The sequence below is a fragment of the Pocillopora verrucosa genome, chromosome 5 (genome assembly GCF_036669915.1).
Source record: "Pocillopora verrucosa isolate sample1 chromosome 5, ASM3666991v2, whole genome shotgun sequence".
Taxonomy (NCBI): domain Eukaryota; kingdom Metazoa; phylum Cnidaria; class Anthozoa; order Scleractinia; family Pocilloporidae; genus Pocillopora; species Pocillopora verrucosa.
Genome location: NC_089316.1, coordinates 13,607,287 through 13,626,791, shown reverse-complemented (window position 1 = coordinate 13,626,791; position 19,505 = coordinate 13,607,287). Strand labels below are relative to the sequence as shown.

The window sequence follows — 19,505 nt, the reverse complement described above, 5'->3', positions numbered from 1 at the left end:
AATTCAAGATTCCTGATTCGCCATTTTGTAACTTCTGAAAGATTAATAAATAGTCCCTCGAGCATTTTATTGTTTTTCTGTAAGACAACTGACGTCTTCTGGAAAGAGACATTATCATGGCCGGCCATCAATAAAAATGTTATAGTTTTTCACTCTTTGATGTTTTGCTTGATAAATTTGACATTTTGCTTGCAAAGTTCCATATCAGTTCTGTAGGTGTAAGAATCTTCAGAAGTTTTTAAAGCTAAATTGAAAGCCACTCTTTACGTATAATTTTTGCTTGCCAAAAGAAATGGTGCACTGGCAAAACATTACGAGAAGTGAGATCTTTTTTTCCCGTATAAGTAACTCCCCTTTCCACCATTCTACCATTAGCATGGTTAAAATTATAATATATCATGCCAGGAAAATTCGTGAGCTGCACTTTTTGTAATAAGCTGGTTTGATTAAACGTTCTACTCCCCTGCTCTCCGTTGTACTACGCGCTGTAGTGTTATTGCAATGGTAGCATTGTAAGCGATGTTTAGTATTGTAAATAATGTTACTTTAAGTACGTCATGTAGTGTTGGTAGTGTAAGTAAAATTAGTGCTGTAAGTATTGCTACTATTGCAAATAGTAGTTTTTGAAAGTAAAGTTTATTTTGTAAAATATTGAAAGAACGTAAGAAATCTTCCTTCACATAATTGCCTGGATGCACCTTTCCAAACAGTTTCTTTTAACTCAGTGGTGCATGGGGCATTCGAAGCACTGATTGGGTTGTCGTGGGATCGAATCTTATTGGTAGCAATTGGATTTATTTGTTTAATCCGAGTGTGTCTGTGTCAATCACCGCATAACCTTTTCCTTCTCAACTTTGATAACTAGGCTTAAAATTTATCATCTCCATTTACACTATAATTGCGCATAAACATCACATATCGACATTCCTATCTTCGCAGGAAGTTGGTCACCATGACCTATTTAAACGGCCTACCTGTTACGTGTCCTCTATAGGTCGGTCGTCCGAAGTACGAATCGGAAAGTCGTTGATTAGACTCGTATTGGCAGCATTGGGAGTTATTTGACTTTGATCATGCTTGCCAAATCCACTCTATAACATGTTTTTTTTTACATAAATAACTAGTAACTTCCTTCAATTACTTTATCATTGCGTATATAAGCATCACATATCCACAATCCTATAATTGTAGTGTGCAAGAGGTTTGTGGGCATGAATCTGCGAATCCAAATGGGATAGCTCCAAGGTTTTCTTTGTTTTCTCTGGGTATGCCTGTCTTCGTTACTGAAGAACATCCTTCCTCACTGAAGTCACAAGGCTTGGAATTTAACATCTTAATTCACATCATCATTGCGCATAAAAATCACCTGTCGAAATACCTATCCTCGTAGTATGCATGAAAATTTTCAACATGGACCTTGCTGACCCTTTACACCCTAACAATATAAATATTCTCCATACTGTTCTCTATACATTTCCTCAGGACCTAACAAGGAGAATCTGTTGAACAACCAAGAGCTTCTTTAGTTGGTGATCATTTCTTTTGTACTCATGACGTTCACATGGCATTCAGAGGTGATAATGCAAGGATAAAAACTAGATGCTAGTCACTTTTAGGGCAAAAGGGTCAATCGGTCTGCATTGCTACAAGTCTCTGCTGTCCCACGGTCTTCATGTTGTTGTGTTTCATGATTGTATCCATGAAATACGGCCAAAAGATGCTTTTGATCTAGCTTTACAAGATTTTTAGGATTCTCTATGAGTGAGGTAAACTTTGCTTCGGCGGGACTGGAATCGTCAGTGAGCTGACTCGCGAAGACATAGACATCCGCCGTGTCAGAGCAAGCCCACAACACCGGACACCGCCCACTCTGGAACGAACTTTGATGCCGGACAGATTAAAAACTGACTCAAGTTTTTTTACACCGTGAGTGGTGGCGCAAAGGGAGGAGTGGGCAAGGGGCTGAAGCCTTTTCCGTATTTGTCTTGAGAATATCGCAAGCGTAGAAGAAAATCAAGGTTTCATGATCTTCTCATACAAATAATATTATCAGGATCGCCCCTGTGAAACATGTATGCAAGTGGCACGTTAATGAAAAGCCCTGGCAAAACAAAGGTCTCAGGATACAGGAGAGCTCCTACCTGGCACGGTGACTCAAAGAAAAGTTTGAGTGGAGCTATCTGCTTTGCATGGGGTGTGATGAGCACTTCCTCTTATTCTACCCTCCCTCTCATGTTCTTAAACGCTCTGCTGCCTCATCACGCTTTGCTATGCACTCAAGCTACGAAGAAGTAGTGTCGGGGGTTGAGTCACCTTTTGGCCTTTTAAAGCCTTATCTTCATGACAGTATGATTGCGCGATCAATTCAGACCCTATCCGTTAATCAATTCGTGCAGTGACAAATGCCTTCACCCCTTTCTTCACCCAGAAAGGAAATACAGCTCAAGGTTACCTATTGCATTTTCTGACCTAGAAACACTTCGTGAAATGCAAATCCTGCATCGGTCAAAATGAATTGCTCTTAAAAACCACAAAAAAATTAAAATTTTAAGAATCATCATCATGCTCTGAAATTTGCAGTCAAGGAAAATGAACTCCATCAAAAGATCTGGGTTTGGGATGTCCATAAAATCATATTTTCTGTCATTATTAAACCATTATTGTTCTCCACATTAAAATTATTTAAAATTCAAAAATTTTTTTGTAATGATGACAAAAAAGTTAAAAAAGTAGAAACAAAAAATTAAAATCTGGCATTTGTTTACCGAGGTAATGTCATTGCACTCCTTAAAAATTTGTTTTTGTTTCTGCCCTTTTTCCCCCGAAGACAAAGGAAAGATTGTACATAGTCACTCAGCACCCAACCTAAACTCAAATAAAACACAGATGGTGTTCATAGCCATTCTCCTCTAATAAGCGTGTGAAGAACAGGCCGGAAAAAATCACTATTCCACTCCAGAATGAGATGCATCTGTAAACTGATATTCTGGATTGTTCAGTGGAAGGAGATCAGTCAAAACAGGTTTTCTTGGCTCCCTGGGAATATCAATGGGCACCAAAAGATCCTCAAATGGAGTGTTCCATGGCTGCTGCTTGCCACTTCCCAAAAGCAGATAAACGATCCAGCCAACAACATAAATACCAGCAGATATATAGAATACTTTCTGCCACTGCGCCCTTGTTGGCTGAAATGATAAAAATAAATTTTTTAGTCAAAAAAACATAACATAATCAGAAGTTGGAATACCGCATTCCTAGAATAAGCACTGAGGTGCTCATTTAAAAATTCTGGCTAAAGGAGGTACTTCTTAAGAATTGTTAACCTGTGCTGATTCCATTGTAGTTGAAACTTAAAAAGTTGCAATTTAAGTGGCAACAGAAACAGGCTTTTTGTTGTACCCTGAGCGGGGGGGGGGGGGGGGGGAGGGGGGCACGCTTATTCAGGGAAGTGCTTGTTTGATGATATTATCCTAGGGGGTGGGTGCTTATTTGGGGGAGAGTCTAGGCTCTTACCTCAGGTAAATGTAGATGGAGCTAGAGACATTTGAGCCCCATGAAGAAAGGAAATGGTGGAGGAAAGAATGAGAGGAGCACAGAAAGGAAGGGAATTAGGAGGTGAAAAGGAAAGAGGTATCGGCAATAAATTAAGAGCTAATGTCAGCAAGCATCAGACAATTGCAAACAGCAGCATGTCTCCCAAAATTTGCTTTAACTCCTACTTTCATATTTTGTAGCCCAATATTTCCTTATAATTGTGGTGCAGTTTTTTTGTGAAAATATATTTTAGTTTTCGAGAAATTATTTTTTTCGTTTGACCGCTCAAATATGCAAATTTTCACCGTGAATATTACCGGAGTTGTGTGACCTGATGTAACGAATATACTTGACCTCGGTATTTCTGTCAACATAATCCCTTGTTTTATCATCTAAACTTGATCCTCTGTCAATGTTGAAGCTGGTAAAGAAATATTAATTTTTTTGGTGAATATTTTTGTCCGACATACTTTTCCGATGTCGAATAGTAGCATCAAAACAAAGACAGTTTTAACAATGACCGATATGACAGAATCTACTGAGCTTCGAGCTTTTAAAAGACAAAAGGATGGTTAAAAAGCTGCTGTAAAAATTTCCATGTGTATTTGTGTTGTTCTCTCTTGAGACGAACTCAAAGTCCCGCAAAATTTACTTTCTAACGACTATGAAACATACAAAGTGTGCCTACTTGTTGCCACCTTTTACTGGCATAAATCACTACAATTTGTAAAAAAATCTAACATAGCACTCTTACCTTGTTTATTTATGATTTTATAAGCTGTTTCAATGATCACGTTATGCTCTACCACATTCTAGCCAGTTTTAAAATCCTCTCAATCTTATTATATCAGTTGCATGACGAGCGTGACACATAAATTCAAAGATGCATCAATCTCCGAAATACCAAGAGATGGCTTTTTTTCCTCTTTGCATGATATCTAGAAAAACCTTTCCGGAAATACTGCATTTAGAAAACTAAAGATCCATCAATGATTCCTTTGCTGGCCGAAGTCAAAGAATGGTTACAAAAGTCAATTTGATTGACCAGCTACTTACTGATTTAGGCAATTATCTGTTTTGAAAGCGTCTCATCTTACATGCTAACACGGAGATTTGCTCTTTATTTTTAAAAATTTAAAAATCGTTCGCTGGTGGAACATGTGGGTTTAGTAATCGAGAAGACCGAAGTTGCATATCTCTAGTCGTTCCCTTGCATAGTTGTAAAAAAGAAATTTCAAGTCACTCGCGGAGTTGCAAGTTTTCAGATCCAGAAAATGAAGTTGATCGTATTTTGTCGCTTGCCGGCATCTTCGAGACGCTGACAGATATCGATGATCTTACAATTTACCTCACACATAGATGTTGGGTAGAGTTTTGGTTCCAATAGTAGATGTAGAGTGCCTAAAGAGGTGTTCGCCCATTGCAATAGTAAGGTTAAGTCGATTCCAAAAGCCGATAGGGGAATTGGCAAGCGTCTATCACAGGTAGTACTCAAGATGTCTGGAAAATTCATACAGCCTGGCTCCGGTTAGCAGGCTACTTACCACCATGAGCAAAATTACGCGTCCCGTCAGACTTAAGTCTCGATTGGGAACTGGTCAATAGGCTACCAAAAATCCAGACAGAGACGGAGTTTTCTATACTAATGTCTGATCACTTTTTTTGGCGGGACGCATAATTATGCATACGGTGATAAAGGGCCCTTCCGAACAAAAAACAAAACTTGTTTCTCTTCACCCAAAATCACATAAAAATTTGTCCTTGCTAAATTTCAAGTGTGCTGCACGTATCATCACCCCAGGGGAACAATTACATAAGAAGGCGGGGGTGCGCGCCGGGAATTTCCAAAAGCGACCCCTATAAAATTATAAGAGGTACCTGAGTCTTATTTGTGTGAGAGTGGCAACAATTGATGTCTACCCCTAAAAACTACCAACTCAAAAACAAAAAATCGAAAAATCCCCAAAATAAAAATTCCTTTATCGATGTGCTCTAGGGGCTCAAGTCAGATCATTAAAACCGTCCTAGTAATGCTTATTTCAGGTGTTTTATTGAGCGAAAAACACCCCTGAAAACGTACCAGCTAGGTCTCTGGTTTTTTGACCCCTAGAAGGTACGACAAGCATCCTTACCCATTTCCGATCGCCTTCTTCCCCCGGTCAGCACCTAAAACCAGTGGGGAGAAAAAGTGATTTGCCCCAGTCGCCCCCCACCTCAAAAATCTAATGTTCTGTCCCTAAGATACCTTTTACATAATTCCAAAATGAGTTTCGTTCCGGAACGAAATGAATTTCATACCACGTTTAGATGCAAGATAATTTAGCCTGTAAAAACAGTTATTTATGTCCTTTTCTGTCTTTTTCTATGCTTCCCTCGCTCCTAAAGAGGATTCATACAGATATAAGAGTCGTACCGCGTTTATATTATACAGATACAAGAATGAGTGTTTCGTTCTGGAATGAAAACCCCCAATAAACTCATTCAGAAATGACTCGTTTCGAATAAACTTTACTCTGGTATCATGTGGCAACCGGTATGAACTCGTTCTTGAACAAAACTCATTCCGATATCATGTAAAAGGCCCCTAAAAGTTTATATTCCCAGAGCATCACTCTTTGCTCTCCTGTCTAAATACTATAAATTTCAATAGCGTTGAAGCAACAACCCGCTTTTAACTGCTTCGCTGCCCCTGAAACAACGATTAGTGACCACAAAAGGCATATATTCTAATATTTTCAATTCAATATTACAAAAATCTCTATACAGGGTAAAGATTCATTTGTGTCAGTATAAATTATTGCGTGACTAGCTCATGATGTAAATATGGGTGGGGAAAACACAATGCAAAACCTGGGCTCCAGTCAAAAAGTAATACCCAGGCGCTATATAATAATCGAAACAGCTAATAAAATCATAAGTAAACAAAATAAGAGTTTTATGTTAGATTTTTTTACAAATTGTAGTGATTTATGCCAGTAAACGGTGCCGACAAGTAGGCATACCATGCATATTTCATGATAGCTAGAAAGTAATTTTGCCGTCTCAAGATAGAACAACACAAATACAGAAGAACATTTTTATAGCAACTTTTTAACCATCCTTTTGTCTTCTAACGCTCGAAGCTCAGTAGATTGTGTCATATCGGTCATTGTTAAAATTGTCTTTGTTTTGATGCTACTATTCGACATAGAGAAAGTATGTCGGACAAAAATATTCACCAAAAAATAAATATTTCTTTGCCAGTTTCAATAATTACGGAGGATTAAGTTTAGATGATAAAACAAGGGATTATGTTGACAGAAATACCGAGGTCAAGTATATTCGTGACACGAGGTCACACAACTCGGGTAATACTCACGGTGAAAATTTGCATATTTGAGCGGTCGAACGAAAAAAATAATTTCTCGAAAACTAAAATATATTTTCACAAAAAAACTACACCAAAATTATTGGGATATATTGGGCTACAAACTATGAAAGTAGGAGTGAAGTCGAACATTGGGCGACTTGCCACAATATTTCAAATTTGTGCGATGGATGCTAACATTCTCTGTTACGATAGGTTAGTCATACGTCACTTGTCACGTGACTTATTTCCTTATTTGGTCATAAAATAAAGTTTTTGTGGTCTACTGAGTTTGTAGTATACATGTCATAACATCCTCTCTTAAAATTTAAAAAATGAACTCCTGAAAAGCAAACTCGAATTTTTGCTATAAATCATGGCTTGCATCTACACCATTGGCTTCAATGATGAGATACTCAGAATTGTTTTCATCACACAATCATTTACAGTTGTAGGTGAAGCTAAAATACATGTATAGCAGGAAATATCTAAGTAACTATTGAGAAATGGGAGTAAACTACATGGGGAACCAACCAGGACTTCATTTGACTGTGAAGGAGTCAATCAAAGGACTGGAGTCCTACGTAAACCTGCAGGGTATGGGAGAAATATGGGCCTACAGAAACCTTTGCAGGGAGAGAATAGCCCCTCCATGCAAACACTATGGATTACCAGAATTGAAAAATAAAAAATGCATTGGAAAAAAAGCCTTAACAAAATTGTGATAGATTGCTAGGTTCTCTTATCAAATGTCTAGTATTTATTTGTGCTAAACAGGAGGGGAAGTTGATGTTGCATCATAACTTACTTGGAACTGAACTCCATCCACCCCTCCAAAGGCAGGTCTTAACCCTTTAGGCCCTAATATCAGTATCTATATTCCTCATACTCTTCTCCGTACATTCCTCTGGTACTGACGAGGAGAATTCTCTTAACAATCAAAGCTTCTTAGATTGGTGATCATTTCCTTTACTCTCATGATCTTAACCTGAGTGATTCAGCAGTATTACTAGATACAGTTGTAAGAAATAAGTGAAATGATATTAAAAAAGAAAATTAAATGTCACTCTTAGAGTTTCAAGGGTTAATGAATAGAAATATGCATTCATTTGCGAAAAACGAACCAAAAAATTGAAATCAAAGTATGATACCTCATTGTTGGTTAAATAACCAACCACGTAGGGTCCAACCATCCCAGGAATTGTTGCTGCTGTGTTGGTGATTCCCATGAGGACCCCAGCATATCTTGGGGCAATATCCAAGTGATTGATTTCAAAGCTAGATGTGTTAAGTGCTAACACTCCAAGAGCAAGTGAAAACAAAACAACAGCTAGAGTTGTGCCATCACAACCAACATAACTTGTTGATACCAGAAGACATGCTGAAATGAGAAAACCTTAACAATAATACAATAATGATTAGTATTTATAATTAAAAGGGTCATTCATGTCATGGAGCTCAGTACTTGTGGCTTAATGTACCTATGCTGTGTGTTGAATAGAAAAAACAATTGTATGAAAAAATCATTATGTACAAACACAAGGCAAATACTGCTCACACTGATCACAAACAAAGATCCAAGGCACTGAACATTTACATAAGCCTGTAATTTTTTGAAAAGAAAGTAAAACTTTGAGTTCATGTACATGCAGATGCATGGAAGAGGGAAGAGGAAGATGCTGTGCATAGCAATTCCAAATGGTTTTTTTATGGATTTCACCCTTTGTCTTTATGAGAATAAGTTCCATTGGTTCCACAACATAAACAATTTCAGCTAAAGTATCACTAATGTAGTAAATGACACCAGATGCCAATGGAAAAATGGAACAAATTAGATCATAACTTCACAATAATAAACTTTTCATGAAGAATGCATCATGTGGGATGACAGGTACGCACCTCCAGTACCAAATATTTTGCGAACCTCTCCAGTTGTTAATATTTTGTTGTAACGCAACCAATCTGCCACTTGTCCCCCGCCAACCAAAACAAAATAAGATAATAAAAAGGGAATGGCAGAAACAAAACCATTCTGTAACAGAAATAAAAAGAAGTTTTAAATGCTTGATGCATTAAAAATGTTTGAAAGAAGAATTTTTAGTCCTCTCACAAACAAAGAAGTCATAGCTGGTGAAAAGAACCTTTGATGATTAAATATCATTGCATAAGGTGCGTCTGTATTAGTAAGATAAAGTGAGTGACAGACAATGGTATCCTCTGATAGAGACATGCTTGGAAATAAGACCCCTGAGCATACTACCAATATGACTTGAACTATGAAGTTCTGATTAGTACTTCAGATGCTCTACCACTAAGCTACAAGACTTGTGGCAGACTAGGCTGTTTAACTAGGTCACTGGTGACAAACTTCGTGCATACTGCTAGCATAGGAATTTCAACATGTGGTACTTCTCAGCCATGATGACATAAATGAAGAGATACAACAATTCAAAACTCTAGTACTGTAAAAAAAGAAAACTTCCATTTAACCCAGTTTGAGGTCCATGCTGTAAGTTATAAACCAAATTCAGTTACAAGGTTCCATAACTTTCAGTATTCAGTATTGACTGAAAAGACAAGGTCAGTAATGGATATTTATTAAAGCTCTGGGTTGAACAGATAAAAGGGGGTGTCGTGATATTGCGTTACACGGTCACGCCACTGGGCCGATGAACATCTTTATATTTAGAAGACTTAGGAGACAACGAATACACACGTGGCGGCAGTCGAGTTCGCACAATAAACAACCCTTTTGAGTTCACAGAATCGTGACATGGTGTCAGGAGTGGGATCTGTTCACCCCTAAAGATGACAGAAGCAGCTGAAGCATCCATAGTTGTGCCACCAGCGCCGACTCAAGTTTTTATTCCCCCGTCAAATTTGCCCCCGCCGAAAGCGCTTAATTTTGACGACAATTTAGCCACCGCATGGAAATCGTGGAAAGCAGCGTGGCAGCGCTACGAAATCGCTACTGGTGTATATAAACAAGAGGGCATAGTTCGTGTGTCGACATTACTAAGCATTATAGGCGAGGATGGCGTCAGAGCCCACGATACCTTTATTTGGAACGAAGACGAAAACGCAGACGACATTTCACAAGTCCTGAAGAAGTTCGACGAATTCTGCATTCCTAGGACACAGGTCATATATGAACGCTATAGGTTCAACAACCGAAACCAGGAACCAGGCGAAAACATCTCGACGTATCTTACGGAGCTTCGAACGATCGCAAAAAACTGTGCTCACGATACAATCACACCAGATGAAATTTTGCGTGACCGCCTCGTGCTAGGCATACGGGATGATCGCGTCCGCGAGAGACTTCTCCGTTTGAATGATTTATCTCTCCTACAAGCAGTTGACATTATTAAGTCGTCAGAACAGACCCAACAGCAAGTAAAGCTAATGGCTGGAGGAGACACTGCAGTTCATGCGTTACGGAAGGCGGGATCGGCAGAAAAACCTGAAGAAGAACGACAACTTAAGTCACAAGCATTTAGAAGACCGTCTAAAGAATGTGGAAATTGCGGAATGGTGCATGGACGTCATTGTCCCGCGTATGGAAGAACATGTTTTAACTGTGGGAGTATGAATCATTTTGCGAGTAAATGTCGCGCTAATCCCCGAGGAGTGAAAAGTAGAGTTTCGGCGGTCCACGAAGCCGTCGACATGGGAAACGACCCCTACTACATTGGTGCTACTACTAGTAAGAGCAAAGGCCAGGAAAAATTGGCAGTGGTCAAACTCCACATTTATGGGCCAGATCCCAAGACAGAAGTCCAGTTTCAAATAGATACTGGGTCGCAGTGCGACATTCTCCCGGCCCAATTATACAAGCAAATCACTGGGGACACCCTCCTTCATCGCCTCAAACCATGCCAAAAGGAAATAGTCTCGTACACAGGGGATCGCCGCAAAATTGCTGGTAAAGCTACCCTGCCTGTGTGGTCCCGTGGACAGCGGAGGTCAATGGAGTTTAACATCTTAGACGGAGACTATCAACCGATTTTATCATTGAACACCAGCCTCAATCTTGGCTTTGTGAGTTTGCATAATTGTGACGTCCTAGCATTACACGTCAAGTGTCCCAAAGCCTCCTTGCTCGAAGAGTATGAGGACGTATTCGACGGATTAGGGGCCCTACCGGGAACATACAAAATAGCCATAGACGAACAGGCGCAACCAGTTGTCCACGCACCGAGGCGAGTGCCAGTAGCCTTGCGTCCATGCATCAAAAACAAGCTGGACGAACTTGTTGATCGTAAAGTTATTATTCCAGTAACAGAACCGACGCAGTGGGTATCCAGCATGTTGGCCATAGTGAAGCCAAACAAAGTACGCATCTGTATTGACCCGAGAGATTTAAATCGTGCCATTCGGCGAGAGCATTACCAGTTGCCGACTATCGATGAAGTGGCCTCCCGCTTAACAGGTGCCAAGAAATTTACTCTTTGTGACGCCAAGGATGGTTTCCACCAAATCCTCTTAGACGATGCTTCTAGTTTCCTGACAACGTTCAATACGCCTTTTGGGCGTTATAGATGGGCCCGCATGCCTTTTGGTATCTCAAGTGCGCCTGAAGTTTGGCAGCGACGCATGCATGAATTCGTAGAAAATTTAGAAGGAGTTGAAGTTATCGCTGACGACTCCTCATCGCTGGATTTGGCGAAACTGACGCAGAGGTCAACTCGAGCCTTGAAAAGAACGAACGTGCGTTCTTCAAGAAATGCCGGAAGTGGAACCTCAAGCTCAACAAACTCAAGCTGAAAAGATCTCAAACCGAAGTGCGTTTCATGGGCCACCTCTTGACTCCTGATGGTCTAAAGGCAGACCCAGCCAAAGTTGAAGCTATTTTGGATATGCCACCGCCGACTGATGTGAAAGGCCTGAAGAGGTTTTTGGGGATGGTCAATTATCTGGCCAAATTCTTGCCACTCCTGTCCGACATGACAGAACCTTTGCGAAGGCTTGAGGACAAGGACGTCGAGTGGTGTTGGCTTGCACAGCATGAGAAAGCATTTACCACAGTCAAAGAATACTTGGCCAAGGCCCCGGTACTGAAATACTATGATGTTACTGAAGAAGTGACAATCCAATGCGATGCCAGCATAACGGGTCTAGGTGCAGTACTGATGCAAAAGGGTCAGCCCGTTGCCTTTGCCTCGCGAGCTCTGACCGACACCGAAACGCGTTACGCTCAAATCGAGAAAGAGCTCCTCGCCATAGTGTGGTCAACCGACAAGTTCAATCAATACATACTGGGACGCGAAGTTGTACACATCGAGTCTGACCACGAACCACTAAGGGCAGTTTTTACCAAGCCAATACACAACTCACCAAAGAGACTCCAGAGAATGCTGATGGCCCTTCAGAATTACTCCCTGGATGTGCAGTATAAAAAAGGGGAACTTATGTGGGTATCAGATGCACTGAGTCGAGCATACCGCAACACCACCGAAGCCTCCAAGCACGATACAAGTCTGATCTGTACACTTGCCGAGATAGATCATTCAGAAAACCTCTCGATTGCACCATACAGGCTCGCTGAATTCAGAAACGAGATTGCCAGGGACCCAGTGATGCAAAAGCTAATCGGAGCAATCAAGGGTGAATGGCCAGTGTCAAGGAAGTCCTGTACCCCTGAGCTGACGCCTTACTATGACAAACGAAGTGAGCTTATAGAAGACAAGGGACTAGTATTCCTGGGGGAGCGATTGCTGGTACCCCCTTCCCTGAGAAAAGAAATGTTGAAGCAAATTCACCGATCACATATTGGAATCGAAGGGTGTTTACGTCGCGCTAGGGAGGTCCTCTATTGGCCCCTCATGAATTCGGAAGTAAAGGACTTTGTTTCCAAATGCTCAATCTGCCAGTCGTACCAGCCAGATCAGTGCCGCGAGGAATTGCAACCGTATCCGATCCCGTCGCGTCCCTGGTCGATGCTAGGTGCCGATTTTTTTGACCTTGGGCAACAACATTTCTTTGTCCTAGTCGACTACTGGAGTGGGTTCTTTGAAGTCCAGGAGGTTAAGGTGGCCACATCTGCTAGCGTGATAGCTGCGTGTAAAGTACAATTCGCCCGCCATGGGATACCAGACGTGCTTATTACCGACAACGGACCTCAGTTTACGTCATCGGTGTTCAGTGCATTCGTGAGAGAATGGCAGTTTGAACATAGAACTTCGAGCCCCCGTTACCCCCAGTCAAATGGCCGCGCCGAGAATGCCGTGAAGACCTGCAAGAACTTGATGACGAAAGCGAAAGCGGATGGGCAAGACCCGCTGTTAGCCCTTCTTGATTGGCGCAACACCCCAACAGAGGGTCTAGGAACATCACCCGTACAGAGACTGATGGGACGACGCACACGCACTTTCTTACCAACCCATGAAACGCTCCTGCGGCAGCCATCACACCAGGAAACAGCCACCAAATTAGCTGAGCGCAAGAAAAGACAAGCTCAACAATACAACAAAAAGTTTCGCCCTTTAGAGGCACTAAAGTGTGGACAGGCCATCAGGATGCGGCTTCCCGGAAGGGAGGAATGGAGTCTGGGGACCTGCATGAAAGCCTTGGGGAACAGGTCTTATGAAGTTGAAGTTTGCGGCAGGCGATACCGACGCAACCGTCGGCAACTGCGCCTGACCCCGGAAACAGCACCACCTATGAGTCTGGTAGAACTAACTCCGCCCGAGTCTACCCTCAAACCGGCGCCAAATCTGACAGAGCCAGGACCTCCTCCACCGGAGTTCCATGGCGAGACCAAAACAGAGAGAATGCCACCTGAAAATGAGATGGGAACTGAGCTTGAGCCACAAAGGATTGAAACTCGTCGATCAGAACGCAGACGTCGACCGCCTTTGTGGCATCAGGATTACCATATGAACTGAACATTGAATGATTGAGCCGCTAAATAGTTGTTGGGTTCTGTTTCTATCTTTTTATGATTTCAATGAAGAACAATATTTTATCGATTTTATGTGATTTGAACAGTGATCGAAACCGAACATTAGGTATTAATTAACTTTTGAAGATAAACTTTGTAAAAAGGGGAAGATGTCGTGATATTGCGTTACACGGTCACGCCACTGGGCCGATGAACATCTTTATATTTAGAAGACTTAGGAGACAACGAATACACACGTGGCGGCAGTCGAGTTCGCACAATAAACAACCCTTTTGAGTTCACAGAATCGTGACAGGGGGAGATTTCAATTCTCACAAAATTGTGAAGTCATCAGGCCACACAGGCGAATACTCAGAGGCGGATCCAGGGGAGGGATTGAGGGGGTTGCAACCCCCCCTTTTAGGAGCATTTGTCTCTTGTTATTTGTTTTTATTCTTCCTAAATCAATTATAAATAAAATTTTTTAAAAAAGTTTTCAACTTTCACCATTCGACTGCTTATCAAGTTATGAAAAGGTAATGTACATTTCGCGAAACGTGTATGCGTCAAAAATTAAGGAAATTAAGGACCTTCCTTTCACGATCATAGCTGATGAGAGTACTGATCCATACTCAAACCAGGAGATCTTATCTTTATGCTTGAGGTTTGTGGACCAGTCTTCGCCAAACGATGTCAAAGAATGCCTGACTAATTTCATGCATTTGGAACGAACAAATGCCACCATGATTTCAAGAAAGATTTTGAAATCTCTCTCTGATCCATCTATTTCTTTGGATCCTAGCAACATCCGTGGTCAGGCATATGATGGAGCTTCCGTTATGTCAAGTGGAAAGGAAGGAGTGCGGGCCAAGATAAAAGAGATCAGTCCGTAAGCTCTTTTCATACATTGCTATGCTCACTGCCTGAACCACTCCATCGCAACAAAAATTCATGCAAACTGTCAGAAGTGCGAAATTTGATAGGTCTGATTAACGAGGCATATCTATTTTTAATTAACAGCCCAAAGCGACAGCAGCTGTTTGACTTGACTCTGAAGGAATACCTGCCTGAGAATTCCCACGGTAAGCTTCCAGGTCTATGCAAAACACGCTGGGTGAAAAGACACACGTGCCTAGATCTTTTCCTGGAAATGTATGAGCTGCTTGTCACCTTTCTAGATGCTGTTATTTCCCCCCACGAGTACCCAAACCCGAAATCGTCTACTGAAGCTGGAATTGGGACAAAGATACTATCACAAAAGCCCAGGGACTGAAAGCCTCTTTGTTGTCATTCCAGACCGTAGTGGTTTTTGTTGCGACCAAGAATATTCTTGATGGAGTCAAAGCTCTTGCATCAAAGCTGCGGAAACGGGACCAAGATATTTTTGAAGCTAATATGATGGTTGACGAAGTAATTGGAAACATCAAGTCCGTTAGAAAAAACATTGACAGCGACTTTCAAGTTTGGTACAAACAAATATTAGACCTTAATGAGAAATTGGGAATTGTTGAAGCTAGTCACAGAAAGACAAGTATACAGAGGAATCGCTAAAACATTCTCAGTTGTAGCCCAATTGATCATTACAAAAAGTCTGTGGCTATTCCCCTTCTTGATTCTTTGATTATTCAAATGTGAGACCGATTTTATACTAACGAAGATCGCCACGCCCGTCACTTGCTTCATTTAGTACCCTCTATCATAGTTAATAACACCTTGGAGCTATCTAAAGCAATTGAAGGAATGATGTTTTGGGAGAATGATCTTCCATTTCCCAAATCCCTTGGGAATGAGCTGCGAATATGGCAAATTATGCGGCAGTCAGCAGAGAAGGAACTTCCAAGCAATCTTCTATTAGCACTTGGCACGTGTGACGGGGATGCTTTTCCAAACATCTTCTTCTCATTACGTGCACCCTACCAATCAGTAGTGCGGAAGCTGAGCGGTCCTTTTCGCTCACGAAACGGATCAAGACGTACACCAGATCAACGATGTGTGAAGAGTGCTTTTCCAATCTCGCTATTATTGCTGTGCATTACCCTGAGAGATTCGAGGCAGACGAGATATGCGAGGCCTTTGTAAAAGCTCATTCTAGGAGACTCCTTCAGGCTACGTTGTTTGATTAACGAGGTATGTATAGCAACGATAAATAACTATTTTTGATACTGTTCCCTTTCAATCATGCACTTTTATTTTTGGGTTTCTTGCTGAGAAATAAGGTAAACTCCAGATTTTATATCATACCTTCACAACGCTTCTCAAGTCTCAGGAATTCTGTAAATGGTGCTTTAGAGGGAAAAATCGGAAGCTTTTTTTTGCGGGGAGGGGGGGGGGGAAGGAGAGGCACGGGGCCGTCACTCGCGTTCCACACCATTGGCGTTAAAGGTTACGACAATAGTGTACAACCCCCCCCCCCTTTTGAGAAATTCTTGGATTCGCCCCTGATACTGCCCACTAATTTGACAAATCATAGCCCATATACTGACTAAGAGGTTCAATGCGGCCTGACATTGTCAGAAAAGTGAACTGGGCTGTGAAGTTTTAGCATGTGCATGTCATGCCAATCAGCCAGACATTTTCTGTAAATATTTTTTAAGTTGAAGGAAATAACGAAAGTGATGGTATTTACATCAGGGTTAAATGGATAATTATTTCCTGCTGCAATAAAATTATTTCTTTACACAAGCAAATCTGACGTGCCTGCTGTATTCAATGTGTATCATTGCAGCTGCATATTCAAGTACATATTAAGTGAAATGGATTTCTCTCTGGATGATATTACATTTGTCCATTTAATTATGACTAATGCAAAGTTTCCATTTTGTTTAATTTTCTTATTGATATTTAAGCTTTGACATAAAAAATGTTATGAGGTATGAAAGACTTACCTTAGAAATTGAAAAATTAAGAATTTCTTTAAAGTAAGAGGGCAAGCAGGTAAGAAAAGTATAAAAACCCCAATTGGTACAAAAGTGTGCCACAATGATGGCCCAAACAGCTGGTGATGTCCATATATGACACCAAGGGATGCCATAATTCTGTAAAGAAAAGAATGGACATAATTTAAAAATCAGTGAGGGACACTGAAATGCCACAATAGGTGGCCAGCTGAATTGTGTCAGCTGAAACGTGTGAGTTTAAGGTCTCTGAAACAATTCAGGTAAAGAAAAAAAGTTGAAGTCTGTGCTCAAATCAAATGGCCCTAGCTTTTCCTGATTTCCTGAGGTGACTAGGAGTCTTACTGCTCCCCCCTGGATGGGATGTCAGTCCATTGCAAGGTTAGCCCCCTGCAATTCATTAGGCTTTCCTGAAAATTTGCCTTTACCCATTTATTTTCCTGGGTGGAGAGAGTTAATATTTACTCTGAGAGAAAAGCGTTTTGCCAAAGAACACAACACATTGACCAGGCCAAGTCTCAGACCCAGACCTCTCAACTGGAGTCCTGCTCCCTAACTACTATAAGCCACCATGTGTTCCATGGAAAAATTCAAACTCACATACATTTCTGCTAAGGGTACACACACAAAAACAAATTAATCAAAGTCTGAAGTCTGGAATACAAAGCATACACTTTGATAATAAAGTAAAACAACACTTATTTGCCATACTCTTTTCTTGTTGTCCTGTCCAGAACCTATACTTGATATAATGTAATCTCTCTCGATCTTAGATATTCTGGGGTGATTTGCTGGTTTTTCATGAGCAAAGATCATCCAAATAATGAACCAAAGAATACCTAACATTCCTATAAACAACGAAAAAGAAATTGTTAAACCTTTTACAAGTACTGTAAGCATAGTAAGCATATTGTCCTTATTGTTCTCTTTGCATTTCCTGAGGTGCTGACAAAGAGAATTTGTTTAACAATCAAGAGCTTAGATTTTCAGATGGTGACCATTCCCTTTATTCCTAGTGACCTGCTAGTAAATTTAAAGAAGAAAAGGTTAAAGCTGATTCAAATTTTTACCCCATGAGATCCCCAACTTGGACATTGCAGTGACAACTTCTCCATGTTCCCAATTTAAATTGTTTGCAATTGATCCATGCTATCTAATGAAAATTACTTCAATTGTATTTCCATCGTATGATCGGAATTAATCATGAACAAAAATCGTTTTTTTACAGCTATATAAAGCTGGAATTTTTCACCTAACAGTGCTGGTTCTTGTTGGTTACTTTAGGGGTCCCATGATATCCAACAAGAAAACTGTTTCCCATCCCAAGTCTCTGAGCAAGCAAATGACAAAGTCTACTACATCAGAGGGTAACAGTACAGTGTTACCTATGAATTTTGGTGTAAATTCTTGTGCTCTTACATATGATTCATCAATACAATGGCAATTTATTTTTTCTTCAAATGTCTTTGTTGTGATATATATTAAGAAATCACAACTGATTCCACCGGAAACAATCAAGTTTGTTTCCCCAACTCTAGTCATTAAGCGTTTAATATCAATTAATACAAACTTGTGCTTGAAACTAACGAGCTCAATTCAGAAATCAAAAGATGTAACTTTTATCAGCGTATTAATCAAAACTATAACAGAATTCTCGAACATGATTGGTTGTCACCAGTCTGATTTGAGCACTGATACGTGTCATGCTTGTAATTGGACAGTGTAATAGGACAGTTAACATATATCATGACTGTATAAATGGACAGTTACGATAAGTTAGTCCTGCGTCACTTGTCACGTTATCAATGTTTCCTTATTGGCTCATAAAATACAGTTGCTGTGGTTTACTGAGTTTGTAGTTTACATGTCATAACATGGTGTCAGGATTGGGATACATTTTTTGAGGATTCTGCACCCTTTTTCGAAAATTAGTCGCCGAAGGTACCTTGCCGATACTGTTCCCTTCTATCGTTCGTAATTTCAAAGAGAATCTTGGGCTCAAAATGTGAGAAGAACTCAAGATGCCGTCAGACAACGACCACGTGGAGTCGGGGGGAGGAGGTTGCTTTTGTGCGAGCCTGCGAGCCTGAGCCTTTTTGAACGAGCCAGAGCCTTTTTTGCGAGCCCCGAAAGTTTCCGCCAAAAAATCCAAATATGGACATAGTGCCTTTTTATGGTCTTAGTTACATGCGGTCTACATGTGTTCTGCAAAGTGCAAACATGGTGGAATCTTCTCCCCTGGATGGTAAGTTTTGTTTTCATTTAATTTGTTCCACTTAGTGGTTTGTTTTTCATTAAAATTACGCAGATGTTTAAGTACTAATTGCTGACTCCTCGAGCAGGTAAGAGGTAGCGAAACCTGGAATCGTGTTTTCTGATTGACTACTTGGCCGGCAGTATGGGGCTATCTTCCGCGCTTGGGATTGCTTGTTTTGTTCCCGCATGAAAACTTTATTAAGTCAATGAGTGAACTTTTGGCCCTGTTACTGCTAGTTTTCATTGAGAGGCGACGTTCTACCATTATTTACATGTATGACTGTTAAAATGACAATGAAAAACAGTCACGGAACTTTATTTATTCTCTGGAACATGTACAACAGCAATTAACGGTTTTGTCAAACGCTTTTTAGTACATATTAACTCTAACAGTATAGTTTGGACTTTCGGAGATATCAATCAGACTGAACTGTGTATGATCTTGTGTTTATTCCAGTTAGTCAAGACTTTTTTATCTCATTAGTGACGTACATAATGAACACTAATTATACGTACATAATTAGCCGTTAATGTACTGATTTCATTACACCCTCCCGGGCCAGCCATAAAATGCCGATCATAGATATTTACA

At 40.6% G+C, this 19,505-nt stretch overlaps 1 protein-coding gene and 1 pseudogene across 3 annotated transcripts in view; one reads left to right on the top strand and one right to left on the bottom strand.

Annotated features, from left to right (window-relative positions):
• Positions 1-2,613: 2,613 nt before the first annotated feature.
• The window catches only part of LOC131784449 (sialin), a 33,706-nt gene continuing 16,814 nt past the window's right edge, over positions 2,614-19,505 (bottom strand). The window contains exons 6-11 of one of the 3 annotated variants that reach the window (XR_010717629.1): positions 17,369-17,505; positions 16,649-16,798; positions 8,780-8,912; positions 8,032-8,276; positions 7,689-7,889; positions 3,052-3,185 (exon numbers count right to left, since the gene is read on the bottom strand). Coding sequence is in view for 2 of the 3 variants with exons in the window: in XM_066167585.1 (XP_066023682.1) it covers positions 2,946-3,185; positions 8,032-8,276; positions 8,780-8,912; positions 16,649-16,798; positions 17,369-17,505 (905 nt within the window). In the remaining variant the exon portion in view is untranslated. Of the gene's footprint in view, positions 3,186-7,688; positions 7,890-8,031; positions 8,277-8,779; positions 8,913-16,648; positions 16,799-17,368; positions 17,506-19,505 lie in introns of all 3 variants that reach the window. The other 2 variants (XM_066167585.1, XM_059101252.2) reach the window with 2 other exon arrangements.
• LOC136281252 (52 kDa repressor of the inhibitor of the protein kinase-like) lies at positions 14,303-15,886 on the top strand (annotated as a pseudogene).